At 36.7% G+C, this 16,596-nt stretch overlaps 1 protein-coding gene across 1 annotated transcript; it reads left to right on the forward strand.

The window, feature by feature from the left end:
- The first annotated feature begins 2,710 nt into the window (after positions 1–2,710).
- On the forward strand, positions 2,711–16,297 carry LOC120007453 (exocyst complex component EXO84B-like). The gene is made up of 7 exons (XM_038857684.1): positions 2,711–3,083; positions 3,211–3,308; positions 7,529–8,585; positions 9,603–10,118; positions 11,458–11,646; positions 14,765–14,901; positions 15,812–16,297. The coding sequence occupies exons 1-7, from the start codon at positions 2,937–2,939 to the stop codon at positions 15,969–15,971; spliced, it is 2,304 nt and encodes a 767-aa protein (XP_038713612.1). The 5' UTR covers positions 2,711–2,936; the 3' UTR covers positions 15,972–16,297.
- The last annotated feature ends 299 nt before the right edge of the window (positions 16,298–16,596 follow it).

A 16,596-nucleotide genomic window follows, 5' to 3' on the forward strand; every position in this document is an offset into this window, starting at 1 on the left:
TTGATTAACTTTTGAAAATACTTAAAAAGTTTAGTGCACAAGTTATTAAGTTGTAGACGTTCGCATTTAAGAATTTCTGTTTATATATAGGCCTTAGGGCTTAACAGCCGGGCTTCAAAGTAGGTTGGACCTTGAGTCCATTAATAAATGGGTTGAGCCCAAGCTAGGTCTATAATGGGCTGTCCAAGAGCCGTCTACGAGTAGTTTGACCCACTTTCATCCCTAGTTGTCCCACACTTTTTTTTTCATTATACTTGGAGGGAAACCTATAACTTATGGTGAAAGTCTCCTATCACTTGGACTTGCTAAACGTTTTTTGAATTTAATATATACGCGTCTACGTTTGGATTTACATGTTTAGTGATAGAAAACACCTTGATTGATTGTGGACCTAGGTAGAATTTGTAGCAAACTCCTTAGAGTTTTCTATTTAGTTTTCTTTATGCATTTGTTCATCACTACCACGAATTGATTTGTGAATATGTGTGGTTTTATGTGTATAAATGTTAATATCTATATAATGTAAAAGTGTTTAAATATGAAATATTCAAATTTGATGATATAGGGAACATGTCATGTCTAAGGAATCTGTTGGATGCATAGTGCAAAAATTGAATCCCTATACTACAAAATGGTCTTGTGGTACTGCAGAATAGGGATAGAGATGAAGAAACTGCTGCGAATGCTCTTTTTAGCTTTTATTAATTTTTCCTTGATAATTGAGCATACTATACCAAAAAACAAATAGAAATAAACAAAAAAAGATATAGGTAGATTATTTTGAGAGGCACCCTCCAAACTAGGATTTTCAGTCTAGAACGTTTTTCATACCCCTTCTTCTAGGATATAAGCCTACATAAAATAAAGATTAGTAACTAAATTGGAATTAGTAACAAATCAACCATTAATTTGAATTAACTGAAATTTGAAAATGATTGAAATAAAACTTTCAAATAGCACATAAATGATGTACGAGTAGTAACTTCAAAATATTATTGCAAAGTAAGATTTCGAAACGTTACCTTTAACTAAGCAAAATCATTTAACAACCACCTAAGAGCATCCATAGTGGGGAGAATGTAATCCAGTACTTCAAAACCATTCTCTCTTTTCTTCTCTCTCCTATGTGACACAATTTAATTGGGAGAGTGGGTCCCACAATGACTATTATTCATCAACACTCTATACTCATTTTCTCTATCATCTCTCTTCCTTTTCATCATCTCTCTCTTCCTTTTCATCATCTCTTTCTTCACTATTCATCAACTATATATATACTCCAACTCTCAAGTAACATTTTTCCACAACTAAATTTTCAAGTGTCATTTTTCACCCATTGTGTGCATGTAGCGCTATACTTATAAAAAAAAGTAACATTTCAAGTATTTGAAATACACTCTATTATACCATTGTGAACATCTAGCACTTAATTTATGAAGAAAATATCATCTCAAGTACTCCAAAATCCCATTGTGGATGCTCTAACTCTATAAAATAAAATGGAGATGGATAAAAAAAAAATAGAGGTGGTTTAAGCAAAACCGACTAACTTAACAACCCCTTACAAATTAAAATTGTAAAATTGAGATGGATAAAAAAGATGGGAACTATTTGCACCCCCGAGTTAACTAAGGACACCCCAAAATCGCAAAAAACACTCAATCTAATAATACCCCATTGACCCTACGTCCATCCCTTCTTTCTCTTTCTTCCCTTCGAAGTTTCCCCTTTTGGTACAAAACCACCATAGGCATGGCTGTAATATCAAAGCAAGGGCACTCATCACTGTCTTTTATAGAAACAGTGGAAGAAATTATGGGTATCTACAAAACACTACCTCCAAGACCCTCCATTGAAGAAGTTGAAGCGGCCATGTCAATTATCAAGACTGTCAATTCTGAAGAAGAGGCAAAGCTTGAGGAAATCTCTAAGCAAGAACCACCCAAAGATGTCCTAGAGGAGATGTTTTATGTGCTAAAAGAAGTGAAGAGGACTATGGTTTTGTTTCAAAGCTTCGAACAGAAAAAAGAGGCCCTTCACCTGGTTGAAATTGACAAATGCTTGAGACCTTTGATGGGTCGATACAAAGAATCTCTTTTTGGTTTCTGTTGATGCCCATCAGCCTATCTTCTATGGAGAACCTAGGGAGGAAAGTGCAAGCCTTGAGGGATGGGGTCGGCTTTGGAAGGTGAAGGTGGAGAGGAATTTGTCAGCAGCGGAGGATGGGTTGTAAGGTTAGGGTTTTTATTCTTATTATTTTTTTTTAATCTCAGCCGTTGATAAGATCCAACGGCTGATATTATGGGGTGTAGATGGGTAAATTTAGAAAAAAAACAGAAATTGAGGTGTATTCATAAATATTATGTTTTAGGCTGGGGTTCATATAGAATGGGGTGTGCTTAGTCAAGTGAGAGGTGTAAATAGTTCTCATCATAAAAAAAAAAAGCCTTGACGCTAGAGGTAGTGACATTTCACCATCAATTTCTATGTAAGTTCATTCTTTGCAGTCAATCAAAGTTAAAATAATCCTCCAATTTATTTTTAAAAGTTCGTAAGATTATAAACATAAGTAAATAACCGTCATTCTTGAATCAACTTTGACCTCCTCGTTTTTGGTTCTTCATTTTACCACTGTCAAAACCGTGCAATAAAAGTAAAAATGATACGGAGGACTCGCGTACTCGGTAATGAAATTGAGGGAGAGAGTGCCAACTCTCTTTCTCTGTACATGTTCTTATCAAGATCAACACGCTTCCTAATTCCTACCAACTCTGCTTTCTCCTCCTTCTTCTTTTTGATTCACTCAGATCTGCCTTCAATTCTCTCTAAAACCGTCATTGCCTTCTGGTTTTTCGGATTCTGATCCTATTTGATGTTCATTTCCTTAGACTGATTTTTGTTAATACAGAGAAATAAAGGCATTTCGATAAGCAATCATGGCTACAGCCAAGACGGCTCGCTCCAGGGGGACGCCGGTGAAGGAGAACGGCGTCGTCAAAATTGAGGAGGGTCTCAATGTGTTCAAGTCTGATAAGTTCGATGCAGATTCTTTTGTACAGTCCAAGTGCTCTCTCAACGAGAAGGTTCGCTTGCTTGATTGTAGTTTGCTACTGCATGTTTGCTGTTGATGTTTACGACTAATTGGTCAACCTGTGCTCCTGATTTCGCTGTGTTTAATTTTCTGGATTGTCATGGTGATGTTAATTGCAGGAAATAAGGCAGCTATGTTCGTCTCTTTCGGATTTGAAGAAAGCTTCGGCTGAAGAGATGCGTAGAAGTGTATACGCAAATTATACAGCCTTCATACGGTGAGTACTTGTGTAATTCTTCTGCGCATGATGCTTTTACTTTTGATCCTTGAAGATGGAAGTTTTACAAAGACAAGGTTGAAGGTTCTTAAAACGGTTGTAGATGCTATTATATGTTCCATAAGATGATTATGAGAATGTAGTTTCAGTTTTTGACTTGTCACATTTGAGCACGTACTTGTCAAATTGAGTTATTGCATACCTTATTTGAGTTTGGCAGGCAGCCTCAATCCTTGAGATATCATAACCATAATCATAGATTATGTATCTGCATACCTTTGATGATGATATCCTCCGATATTTTCCCTTGAGTTTTGACTCAGTATGTTTTTGGTCTTTCATTTTGGCTTCTATAGTAGGTGCAAGGTTATAAAACTTGTAAAGGCTACTGAATATGTAGACTGAAGGCCGTACCAACCCCTGTCTTTTGCTTTGTATAACTACTCAAAGGGATTAAGGAAATTATTATGATTTGTCAACTTCTATTCCTTCACATCTCTGATAATAAATTATAGATTCATTCATTAGAGTCATTCTTCTAGATGTTCTATCATTTTAAGGGTGAAGTGGTGAACCATGGTCCGTGAGCGTTGGTCCAGTGGTTGAGTTGCTTAATAGCAACCTGGGGGTAACAGATTTGGAGAGGAGAGTGCACTGGACATTATTCCCCCTTTTTCCATTATTCTAATCCCTATCTTCTGACTTTCCTTAAGATTGTTGATAATCATGATATCATTAGTGAAAATACATTGTGTGGAAACGAATTGTTATTTGAAATTATTTTCTTGTCCTGTCCCCCTTAAAGAGCATTGTAAATCATATCTCATACAAATTATCCTTGTTATGATTTTTTGTTCTTCATAGTTACTTTATTCTTGCTTTTGATCCGTGTAAAATTGATTAGAAGGGATACAATGATCAGCAGGTATTTTGTGTAAGAAGCATGGTGAACTGATATGCCATTTCTTCCATGTTGTTCGAATATATGTTCTTTTCCTTGTTCAGTTTAGGGAGATTGATGTCCAAAAACATTTGAGCTGTTACTGAGTTGTTGTTAAGGGGTGTGGTGTAGGGGACGGAATAAAATTACTGGAGGGAGCTTGTGGTTTGTGGATTTTGTTATTAGAAATGAATGATATAGCTTTTGAGGGAGTAAAGCATTTTATGGTGGAGGTTGGATCGAGAACTCCTCCTTTACACATGGATGCCCATTTTACTACAAGCAAGCTTCAAGGGATCTAAGACCTCTCATTCAAACATGACAAAAAAAGGACGAAACAACTACTGTAGATTAATTTTGAATTGATTTGGCTGGCAATGACTCTAGTCCTTCAAAAGCATTACCATCCCTCTGCCTACACTCTAGGAATTCAAGATATCCAAAGAGATAAGGGTTAATGAATCAACAGATTATTCATTGTTATACCAACTTGTTTGCACATGTAGAACCATTTACTAGAAAATTTTCTTATAAATAATAGGATCACATGTTAATTATACTTAGTGTTCTGTTGTTCTTTACTTCTCTTTCCTTTTTCTTTTGGGTGTTGATGGCATTCAAGGTAGAAGGATTGTTGAATTGGTGTGGATCACTTCACATTCAATGCGACTTGAACTCCTTGGTTTTTGTTAAATTTTTAGGCAGTTACTATTTCAATAGGGCTTTATGTCTTATTCTTGATAAGAAGATACGAGTTTTAAAGTGATAGATATAGGACGATTTCGAGAAGTACAATGGCGTAAAGTTAAAAACTAGACTTTTTTTAGTTGGGATTATTTGGGTTGAAATCATCAAATGGACTTTGTTGTCTTCAAATCCTAAACGACAAGAGAATCACAGAAAATGGTATTGAACACAGCGGACATAAGAATGAGTGCTAAGAAATAATACACTACACGAATGAAAAAGACATCGGTGAAGTTGCTTTTCTTCTTTTAAACCACTAACAGAAGCAGTTCGAAGTGATGCTTGCTGAGCTGTGTGAAATTGAAGTAATATAAGGGCTGGTTTGGTACCTTCAGTGCTTATTGGAGAATGCTTGATATGTTACTTCTTGTGAGTGTCTGAAGAAAAGGTGTTTGGTGTTTGTAAACAGAAGATTACTTTTGAAAGCAATAAGCTGTCTGCTAAAGGCATATTTATTTGAAGCACCAAAATGAAATGTAAATTCGTACGACATTCGGAATAACTATAAAACTTGAAGGGTATGAGAATATGAGATCAGATGCAATAAGCAGAAATTCGATCTTGAATGGAACCCCATCTTCTATTTAAAGATCCTAATAATAAGCAGAAGCAGTTTTCCATAAGCTGTTTTTGAAAAGTTTATGAAACACCAGTTTTTATAAAATTAAGCAGAAGCAACTGCAAAATAGCAAGCATGTGAGACTAAGGTCACTAAGTGCCGTCAAACTCAGTCTCAGCATAAAGGGATTCATCCTATGAAATCTGCTGGCTGGTTATTTATTCACTTCTTGTCGAACATATCACCAAGAAAATTACTCTGAAAACGTATGGAATGTTTAAGCAACCTGCTTGGCACTTCCAGCTATTATTGTGTTGTCTTTATTGGCTACTCATGACGTGAAATATGAGGTTTTCGTGTTGCTATCTTTTCGTAAGACAAATCGAAAGTAGATGAATTGCCTTTATTGGCTCATTCCAGATTCTTTTCTTCAGTAAAGTTTTTTCTGGTAAAACTTGAATGGTGCTCATTTTGCTCCATCGTTAGAATGACATAAATGGGAATCATTCGTCTTCTTTGAAGGGTTGCTTTTTGTCCCAGGGAGATGCAATTTATCAATGAAGAAGTTTAAAATTGACCACAGCCCACAGGGAGGAAGATATTATAGGTTTCAATGCTACTGAGTTTTAGTGGTTTTAGAATCTTTGCAAGCAGCCGTTTTTTTTTTCCCCATTAAATAATACTGAGTTTTAGTGGTTTTAAACCTTATAGATTCCCTATATTATAATTACCCCATCCCTTCTTGAATTCTTTACCATATACTCTAGCTTTCGATTATTTATTACATTTTTTTTACTGCATCAGTACCTAAAGTACATTACCACTCCAATCAACTGTTAAATTTTAAGAAACAACAGACAAAAGAGCTCCATAAATGCATTGATGCAGGAAAATATCAATGCATTCACTCTGAATCATGGATTCTCTGGTAGTTGAACCTTAGAACTATATGATGACGGAACCTGAACTATCTGGATAATGCTAAGGCTGCCTCCTATTCTCACAACCTGGAGTTAAAAAATAAAAGGGGGCTCCTGGGATCATGACATAGCGCAGCCGCAGACAACTGAAGCTGCAAAGAATGACCATTTCATGCTATAAACCACTACATACTGCAAACTCTCCAGCGGCCCAGGAATCCCACACTCAGATGAGTAAACCTAAAAATTTTGTGAATTTTAATTGAAAATGCTGCATTCTAACTGCACATGCTGAGCGTGTGGATTCTACTTGATGTCGATGGCCAATAGTGAAGGAACACATGTAGCTAGTTCTGATGAGTATCTTTGGTACTCTATCCTATTGGCTCATTTTGATTTCACCAGCGAGTCAGATAAGTGCATACTGCAAAAATTTGAATGGGTTGTTGATGTTCTCCAGATGAGTTGCCTATGAGCTGGTCTTTGACACTGATATATGGCCGTTGAATGGTTCTGTTATTCCAATACCATATTGTATCTGTTTAATTGAGAGAAGTGACGAAGGCTGAGCAGGCCACGAAGTAGAGCAGTCTAACAGCGGTCTATGAGGGTTTGTGGTTACCCTCATTATATTAATTTATGATCACCTAAAAAGTCATTCATGCCCTTTAACATCTACTTTACTAGTTCAACTATAAATTTTAATTCATTGAATTTCCTTGTTCTTATTTTGGCATCTTCTGCTTAAAGTCACATAATAATGTACGTGATGCCTTTTAGCAACCACGAAAGCTATGAGTACTTGTTTTAAGTATCTTCTTTTAGAACTTTTTTTGGTTCACTAAATCATCCATCATCACGAGTAAGGAGACGTTATGAGGCTCCATCCTGTCTTATTAACATACCTCCATTTGTATCTTATAGCATGTTTAGAGCTTTTCCTAGTGGGGATTGGGGTGTTGAATTTCTGATACTACTGTCATCTTTTTTAGATTAGAATTTACTCATTTTATAGTGTTTTGGATTTTGAAGAAGCTATAGTTCTTATTTGCAGCACATCAAAAGAGATATCAGATCTAGAAGGGGAACTTTTTTCCATCAGAAACCTGTTATCTACTCAGGCCACTTTGATTCATGGTCTAGCGGAGGGAGTTCACCTAGATTCATTTTCTGTGAAAGTTTCTGAAGGCTCTACTACAAATAGTTTAGTAAGTTTTGAAGATAGAGAACTTTCAGATCTGGAGAAGTGGTCAATTGAGTTTCCTGATCTCCTTGATATTTTGTTAGCTGAGAAGAGGGTGGATGAAGCTCTTGCTACCCTTGATGAAGGAGAACGTGTGGCTTCTGTAGGGAAGGAAATGAAAACAATAAGCTCTTCTGTGCTTAAGTTTTTAGAGACTGCTATAGTGGAACGCCGGCAAAGGTTAGCTGATCAGCTTGCTGAAGCTGCTTGTCAACCTTCTACTCGTGGTGTTGAACTTCGTGCTGCTATATCTGCTCTTAAAAAGCTTGGAGATGGTCCTCGTGCTCATAATTTGCTTCTCAATGCACATCTCCAAAGATATCAGTATAACATGCAAAGCCTTCGTCCATCAAGCACCTCATATGGAGGAGCATATACAGCTGCCCTCTCGCAGCTTGTTTTCTCTGCAATTGCTCAAGCTGCCAGTGATGCATTAGCTATTTTTGGTAATGAGCCAGCTTTTACTTCTGAGCTTGTGATGTGGGCTACAAGGCAAACTGAAGATTTTGCCCTTCTTGTTAAAAGACATGCATTAGCCTCTTCAGCGGCTGCTGGAGGTTTAAGAGCTGCAGCAGAGTGTGTACAGATAGCTTTAGGTCATTGTTCTTTGTTGGAAGCTCGTGGATTGACGCTATGTCCTGTGCTCTTGAAACTCTTCAGGCCTAGCGTTGAACAAGCGCTTGATGCCAATCTTAAACGTATTGAGGAGAGCACCGCTGCTTTGGCTGCTGCTGATGATTGGGTACTCACTTACCCTCCTGCTGTAAGTCGCCACGGTGGGAGGTCTTTGGGTACAACTACTGGTAGTGCAACAGCATTTCAACATAAACTTACAAGCAGTGCTCATCGATTCAATCTGATGGTCCAGGTATATAATTATTCCCCCATGTTTACTAAAATACATTCGAGCGATTTTTCTATTTCCCTTTCGACACATAAATAAAAATAGGTGTGCTATTGTATGTACATGTGTGGCGCCACAAGCAATTTCTTAGAACTTTAACAGTCAGCAGCCAAATAAAGATGAGGGTACATGAGGTTAATTCTTTTGCAATTAACCACGAATCCAGTGGTAGAATAGCTCTTTTCCTGCGTGCTTTTCAATGTAGGATATCTTCCGAGTTCAGGAAAATATTGTCTTACAGAGTTAGTAATAGTTGTTTTTATATTCTCTGAGTCACTAATAGGTACATATACCTTCATATGTTCGCAGGTATGTATGTGTATACATGTATATTTATGACTTAAGTAAATTATTTTCCTTGTCAGTCGTTCTTTTATCCTCACAAGCCGAAGTGCACTCTTGTCTAATATTGTTCACTTTTTGATGGTCATGCCTTTATCCCGAACAATATGGGAACGGCTAGTAATTTATCAGAGAAAATTACTTGGAATCCACAATGTGCGTTCTCTTTCACCCTAAATACCTATCTGAAGTACATTCTTGGCTAACCCTGTATATTCCATGTTCTTCCTTATTACTTCAATCCTAGTCTTTTGCGGTTTCCCTATAGGTTTCTTGCTCTAAAATATCTATTTTACACTTTCCAAGGTTAAAGCATAGTCTTTTTCTGGCTGAAATAATATTGTATCCTTGTGTTTCTTTTTTTTGAAGACTCTATGATTCTTACTCAGCATACTTTCACAAAGCTCTTTTGGCCAATTGGGTACAGCTTTCCTCTGATGATCCTCTAGGGATCAATTACCAATGGGTTTTACTTTTGGGAAATTTCTTAATTTTAGCCTATCCAACCGTTGAACAATTATTGTGTGACCATTTTTGATTCTAGTTTGATGTTGATTAATTTTTGCTCTGGCTATGGTTATGTTCAATTTGGTATACTCTTAAAAAGTGTGTTGATGCATATTCTCCTTGCTTTTGTAGGACTTCTTTGAGGATGTAGGGCCACTTTTAAGCATGCAGTTGGGAGGTCAAACTTTGGAAGGTTTGTTCCAAGTGTTTAACTCATATGTCAACTTGCTCATAAAAGCATTACCAGGCTCTATGGAAGAAGAAGCAAATTTTGAAGGTTCTAGAAATAAAATTGTGCGGATGGCTGAGTTTGAAGCGCAACAGATTGCATTACTGGCAAATGCATCTTTGTTAGCAGATGAACTACTACCACGTGCAGCCATGAAGCTCTCTCCTGTAAATCAGGCTAACTACAAGGATGACCTCCGTAGAAGGCCTCTAGATAGGCAAAACCGTCATCCTGAGCAACGAGAATGGAGGCGGCGGCTTGTGAGCTCTGTTGACCGATTAAAAGATACATTTTGTCGACAGCATGCCCTAGATCTCATTTTTACTGAAGACGGTGATAGCCATCTTACGGCAGATATGTATATCAACTTGGACGGTAATGGTGATGAGTTGGAAGGGCTTCCGTCTCCAATATTTCAGGTACTTTATTTTCTTATTTAGATTTTGTTTTAGAATTCTGTTAACGGTTCCCTTCATAACCCCTATTTCACAAGTTACAAGTCCTCAACATCTTCTGGGTCTCCGATGTAAATTGGTGTACATTGTTCCTAGTCCGCTAAAGTTTATGGGTAATCTTAAACAAAAGTTCCTTTCAAGTAGGAAATAGACCACAATAAACTTCTTGGAAGCAGGAGCACGACGTATGACATAAGGCAATTGTAAAATAGTTGCTCTTTGGATTTCTAGGAAGCATGGGTTGGTTCATTGTTTTGAAGTAAACAATATACTATTATTTATAGTTGCTAAAAATATACGATACCTGATACTTGTCAGCAAGGAACATATCAACTGCATACGCCTATTGTATTGAAATAGAAGAGAAAAACTTAAGATGCAGACATTCATTCTGCATGATACAATAGAAAGCATTAATATGCTGACGATGCATCTAGCGCTGGTTTGATGCTCTTTTCTAACTCAAACAAATACTTACTATTAAAATGGCGAAAGATTAGTCTTTAAACCTTAAATCAACTGACTTTTTTGTCACAGTTTTACCTTTGGATTGACAGGCGATGCCTTTGAAATATAATATTGATATATCCATTCCCCACTACAGAAATATCAACATAGTTATGCTCTTACGAGGTATTTAAAAATTTTGACTTATTTTCTCTACCATATAACAAGCATATGATACACCATGGTAAGAGACAATAAACACACACACACACACATATATATAAAGAGAATATCGATGCGCTTTATAATACACTATTTGAGAACTATGTTAATGTTGTCGAGGAAGACATTTTGAGATAAGAATTTGTAATCCTTGTTACTTTTATATGAAAGCAATGAACTATAAATATGGAGAGCAAGTGATGATGCTGGGAGAATTTCATGCGTAATGCATACATAATTTCACAATAATATCTGCATACTGCATTTGTTAGTCTCTATTTTCTTATTACCTACAGATTGTTCCTGAACTGTCCCAAATGATGTGTTAGAAATTCTTGCAGCTTTTGAATTATAAATTATGTGCTTTATGACATCATGGTTTAGAAGGATAGAAGTGTGGTGCTCTATTTTGGATTTGCAAGAGAATAATCTGTCTTAAATGACTAGTGGCGAGCAGATTTTGGAAAAAAATGCTGGTTAAGGGTAAAAAGGTCTATATGTTGGTTGGAAGAATAGCGGTTACTGGGACTCTGTTACTTCAGCCTTTGTTGGGTAATTTGGAATTCTTATAGTTTTGAATATCATTTGGCATTTCTGAATGTTGTTTTTTTTCCTTCTTATTTTGTCAATTCAGGAACTTTATATGAAACTGCACAGGATGGCCTCTATAGCAGCTGAGATGTTCATAGGAAGAGAAAGATTCGCCACATTGCTATTGATGAGGCTTACAGAAACCGTCATCCTATGGCTTTCGGAGGATCAAAGCTTTTGGGATGATATTGAGGAAGGGCCAAAGCCTTTAGGGCCCTTGGGTCTACAACAGGTAAACTCTTGATGTTATCTTTGGTGTGTTTGTGTGATGCGGGAGCTAAAGAGGTCTCAAAAGAGTAAATTCAAAGATTTACGCAATGTAGATCCATGGCATCTTATAGGGTCTTTTGTAGCTAATATTTAGTCTAGTTTTATGTTTTCATAAGTTAGTTTATTATTAGGTCTATTTTAACTAAGTTTGTTTTAGTTTTCAGAGTAAGGGCCATCTATGTTGGAATTTCGAATTTTATACTAATAAGTATTTCTATTAGTCTTTCCTTAGGTTATTTTCGTAAGTCAAGTCATTGGTATAAATGGAGTCTTACTAGTTTACTTTTTAGGAATTTTAGTATTGTTAAAAGGATATTTTTCTAGAATTGGGGTTACTAAAAGTCTATATATAGGGATGTAATCTCTCAAGAGTAATGGTGGTGATGATGAATGAATACTATTGAGATTACTTTCGAGCATGTGACTTGCTTTTTGATTGTGTGATGCAATGATCCTTTGGTATGATGCCAAGGGACCCTAGGTGTGATGCTTAGGTTATCTATCGTTTATTTTCTTCATTTCTTCTGTTTCCCTACAATTTCAGATTTGATTCTACTGTTTTTAAGCCCTATTTTTGAGTTCTTTCAAGCCCTAATCATAAAAAGTCCTTGATTTAACTCTAATTGCATAAAGTCCTCGCAATACCCCCTTAAAACGGGGGTAGCTAAAGCTGTACTACATCAATTGTTGTCGTCTATGGGAAGGGTCTACGGTGTTTTGTAGAAAGATCTGTAATAATGGTCAATTGGAAAGATCCTTGAAAAAGTTTATGTGGGAAAGGTCTATCGGAAATGTCCTTCTGAAAATGATTGTGACAAAGATCGTTAGGAAGGGTCAATCAGAAAGATCCTTGAAAAAGTCCAATGGGAAGGGTATGTTGTTTGGTGTTTCCTTGAGTGAAAAGGAAGGTCTTGTTGGATGGTTGAAGAGTAACTTTGTCGACATGCAATTCTTCTCGAAAATTTCATAAGACAAATTTGTTGCCATGGAGTTTGAATATTGAGATTTGATGATTTGGAAGAGGATGATGTCGATACATCACTAATATCTGTTCTTAGACAAATTCAGAGGGCATCTAATACGGAGAATGACGATTGGAGACATGCTTCCATATTCCAAAATTTGGTTCGTTGTGGTGATCAAGCGAAGAAACTTATTATTGATGGAGAGAGTTGCATGAACGTCGTATCAGCGTCTACCGTTGAGCGTCTCAAGCTTTCAAAGGAGCTACAATACATCCTCATCCATATAAAGCAGCTTGGATTGATGGTACCAAAATTGAGGTAACTGGGCATTACTAAATATTAATAATTCAAATATGGGGTGGTATTATCCAATGAATGGTACACATATTCTTTTGGGTCGTCCTTGGTTATACCATCGTGATGTGTCTCATCATGGAGAGAATACCCATCACTTTACTTTTGGTGGTAAGGAGATAATTTTGAAGCCGATAACTATACAATATATGGTACAAAACGCAGAAACGATCAAAGAAACTTGATGAAATTGGGGGGAAATCTGTTGATTCTTGTAGCAATGCAAATGATCAAGGATCTACGTCGTCAACGGTTGAATCTAGTATGATGCAACAAGAACCAGAAAATCCCGCAGCAAATCAGTTACCTATTACATCATGTGCTCAACCTAATCCACTTCTTGTTCAAGGTGATAAAGGAGAGTGTTCAAGTGGAAAGGAAACTGACTTTGAGCAGGTAAAGGTAAAAAACCATAAGATCATAGCAACAACAGTACAAGCAGCATCTATATGGCGAAGTACCAATCCTGAGAAAGCTCCAAATTTGCTTGACAAGGAGAATTTTCTTCACAAAAACAAGGCTGGCGAGGAAACATTCAGTTAGAGTAGAATTTTTTGGAAAATAAACTACTGGATAACCTTGTATCATCCTAAACAAGCTCGAACCAGATCCCAAAATCAATCCTAGAGGGTTGAAAGATGAGATTTTGAAGAACGAAGTGGTCAAAGCAGAATTTTTTGCTATGTTAGAACCTTATTTTGAACAAGTTAAAAGTGATGGGTGTGAATTCGGGGCTGCAAACATTGAAGTAGGGAATTTTGGTCCAATATTTTCTGATGCCACTGAAACTCAGTTTGTCTTGCCTACACAAGTTCAAATCATTGAATATGTCATTCTAAAAACTTTTAATGATGTGCAAGAGGAGGAACTTTTTTTGTTATCATTCCTAACTCACTCAAGAGCTCAAAGTGGGTTCACTGCAAGGTGACAATGATGATATTCAAGAAGTTGCTGTTGTTACTTCGGCACTTCCAAACTTGAGGTTGAGTTTTTTCCAACCAAGGGAGAATGATGCGGGTGCTAAAGAGGTCTCAAAAGAGTAAATTCAACGATCTACGCAATGTAGATCCATGACATCTTATAGGGTCTTTTCTAGCTAATATTTAGTGTAATTTTGTGTTTTCATAAGTTAGTTTATTATTGGGTTTATTTTAACTAAGTTTCTTTTTTCATAGGAAGGTTATTGTCGGAATTTCCTTGTATGTTGGAATTTCAAATTTTATGCTAATAAGTAGTTCTATTAGTCTTTCATTAGGTTATTTTCCTAAGTCAATGACATAGTTATAATTGGAGTCTTATTAGTTTACTTTTTAGGAATTCTAGTATTGTTAGAAGGAAATTTTCCTAGAATTAGGAGTACTAAGTGTCTATATATATGGATGTAATCTCTCAAGAATAATGATGATGATGATGAATGATTAATATTGAGATTACTTTCAAGCATGTGACTTGCTTTTCGATTGTGTGTTGTAATCATCCTTTGGTGTGGTACCGAGGAACCCTTGGTGATGCATCGATTATCTGTCTTTTATTTTCTTCTTTCTATTTTCCCTACGATTTCAGATCTGATTGTACAATTTTAAGCCTTACTTTTGATTTCTTTCATACCCTAATCATCCAAAAGGACCAAACCCTTGATTTGACCCTAATTGCGTAAAATCCTTCACAAGAACCCCTTAAAACGAGATTATTGAAAGCTGTTCAACGTCAGTGTGTGTTATTGGGCTGCTATATTGAATTAGTTACTTGGACAATTTGCAGTTCTACTTGGATATGAAGTTCGTCATGTGCTTTGCTTCGCAAGGTCGCTACTTATCAAGAAATTTGCAGAGAGTTGTGAATGAGATCATTTCTAAAGCCATGGAAGCATTTGCAGCTACAGGGATGGATCCAAATAGGTAAGTCATGTTGGTCTCATATGTGTTGTTTTAATTTGTTTCCATCAACGGGATCCCTTGCAAGACCATATAAGCATGCATACTGTAACAGAACCACCTTATCACAAGTTAATGTGGGGATATGTAGATATTTATTTGATGCTTTTCCCTGCAAGCCTGCATTACTCAAGGAGGGATAATTATGAATTTATTTTGGATACTTTATGACCGCCTTATATAAATAGCTCTAGTCCAAAAACAAGGCGCGGCACAATGTCAGGTTTTGGCCACTTTGAACTGTTACACGAGCACCCTGCTCGGTGGCTGAAACCTTAACATCCCTAAGGCCCCTTGAGGCATTGCACTTAGCACCAGAAGTTTGTTTTTTGCAGTAGGAATTGAAAGGAAAAAGTGAAATTGAGACTGATGACGCTGAACATGTTCGGGTAAGGGTGTTGGTTGGATATTAGGATGTGCTTGACTCCTGACTGTGTGTTCATTATACTAAATATGCATGGACATGCATGCATAAACAGAAATTTATTTTCTAAATTTGTAAAGTGACCTAGTTCTTCCAATTCTCATTCTTTGGAGACAAAGAAGAAAAAATGGTTCTACAGTTTAATATTGTATTTGTGGAGACATATTGGGAGAATCCATTTTCTACTGTACTCGAGACTTTATAATTGATTATATCTGATTGGGATTGGTAAAAATTTTTAAAATCATTTTGACTTGTAACATGAAAGATTAAATGTTTCTGAAGATGGTTGCACTTAAGTTAGGTTGGACCTCACTGCCTCGTCAGTGGTTGAGCAATCTTCTCTTTATATTTTCTTTGTTGCAACTTAGAACTATTTGTTGTTTCTGATAAGTAAAAAACCACTACGACTGGTTTTTCTGTGGCTTAGATTTTACCTTTCTGTAACAGTGTATTGCCAGAAGATGATTGGTTTAATGAAATTTGTCAAGAAGCAATGGAAAGACTGGGCGGGAAGAAAGCTATAAATGGGGATCGGGACCTTAACAGCCCGACTGCCTCCGTCTCAGCACAATCAGTTTCATCCGTCAGATCTCTTGGAAGTTCCTAACCAATATTTTCTTCTCTTTGTAGACTAAGACAGCGAACAGACACATGACTCTGCTACCAGGTTCTTGTATTCATGTTAGAGTTCCCCAACCGTTCTCTTTTTCTTTTGTTTTACTATTGGGTTGGAATTGCTGCTTCCTTTTTTCCGATTGTATTTTAGTGCTTTACCCATTTTTTCAATGGAGGTCAGAAGTCAACTGCAAATACTTTGATTCTGTAAATGTTGATTGCTTTATTTGATCCTGAATAGAATGTGTATTATTCTTTGACAAACTTGAGCGGAGTTCTTCGTTCTTCTATATGCACTATCGGTGATTGATCGTGAAACATACTGCGACTGATGTTCTGCGTTTTCAGGGTTTCCTTTTTTATCTTCTTTTTTTTCTTTTGTGAAATTGTGCATTACCCTAAAAGTAGAGATGGACGCAATGGTGGTTCATGGATACTAAGTCAATCCTTTTCTGATAAAGCACTAAAACAATGTTATAAGCTGAATTGTGGCGATGCAAGATGGATGGTGCTTCACGCATTCTGTTGATGTGAGTAGGTGTTTTAGGGTTGAGGTGAAAGTTTCAGAGTCGAGCCATTTGCTTTACCGTAAAGCATACCCGCAGACTCGGCCCCTT

The sequence above is a fragment of the Tripterygium wilfordii genome, chromosome 10 (assembly GCF_013401445.1).
Source record: "Tripterygium wilfordii isolate XIE 37 chromosome 10, ASM1340144v1, whole genome shotgun sequence".
Taxonomy (NCBI): domain Eukaryota; kingdom Viridiplantae; phylum Streptophyta; class Magnoliopsida; order Celastrales; family Celastraceae; genus Tripterygium; species Tripterygium wilfordii.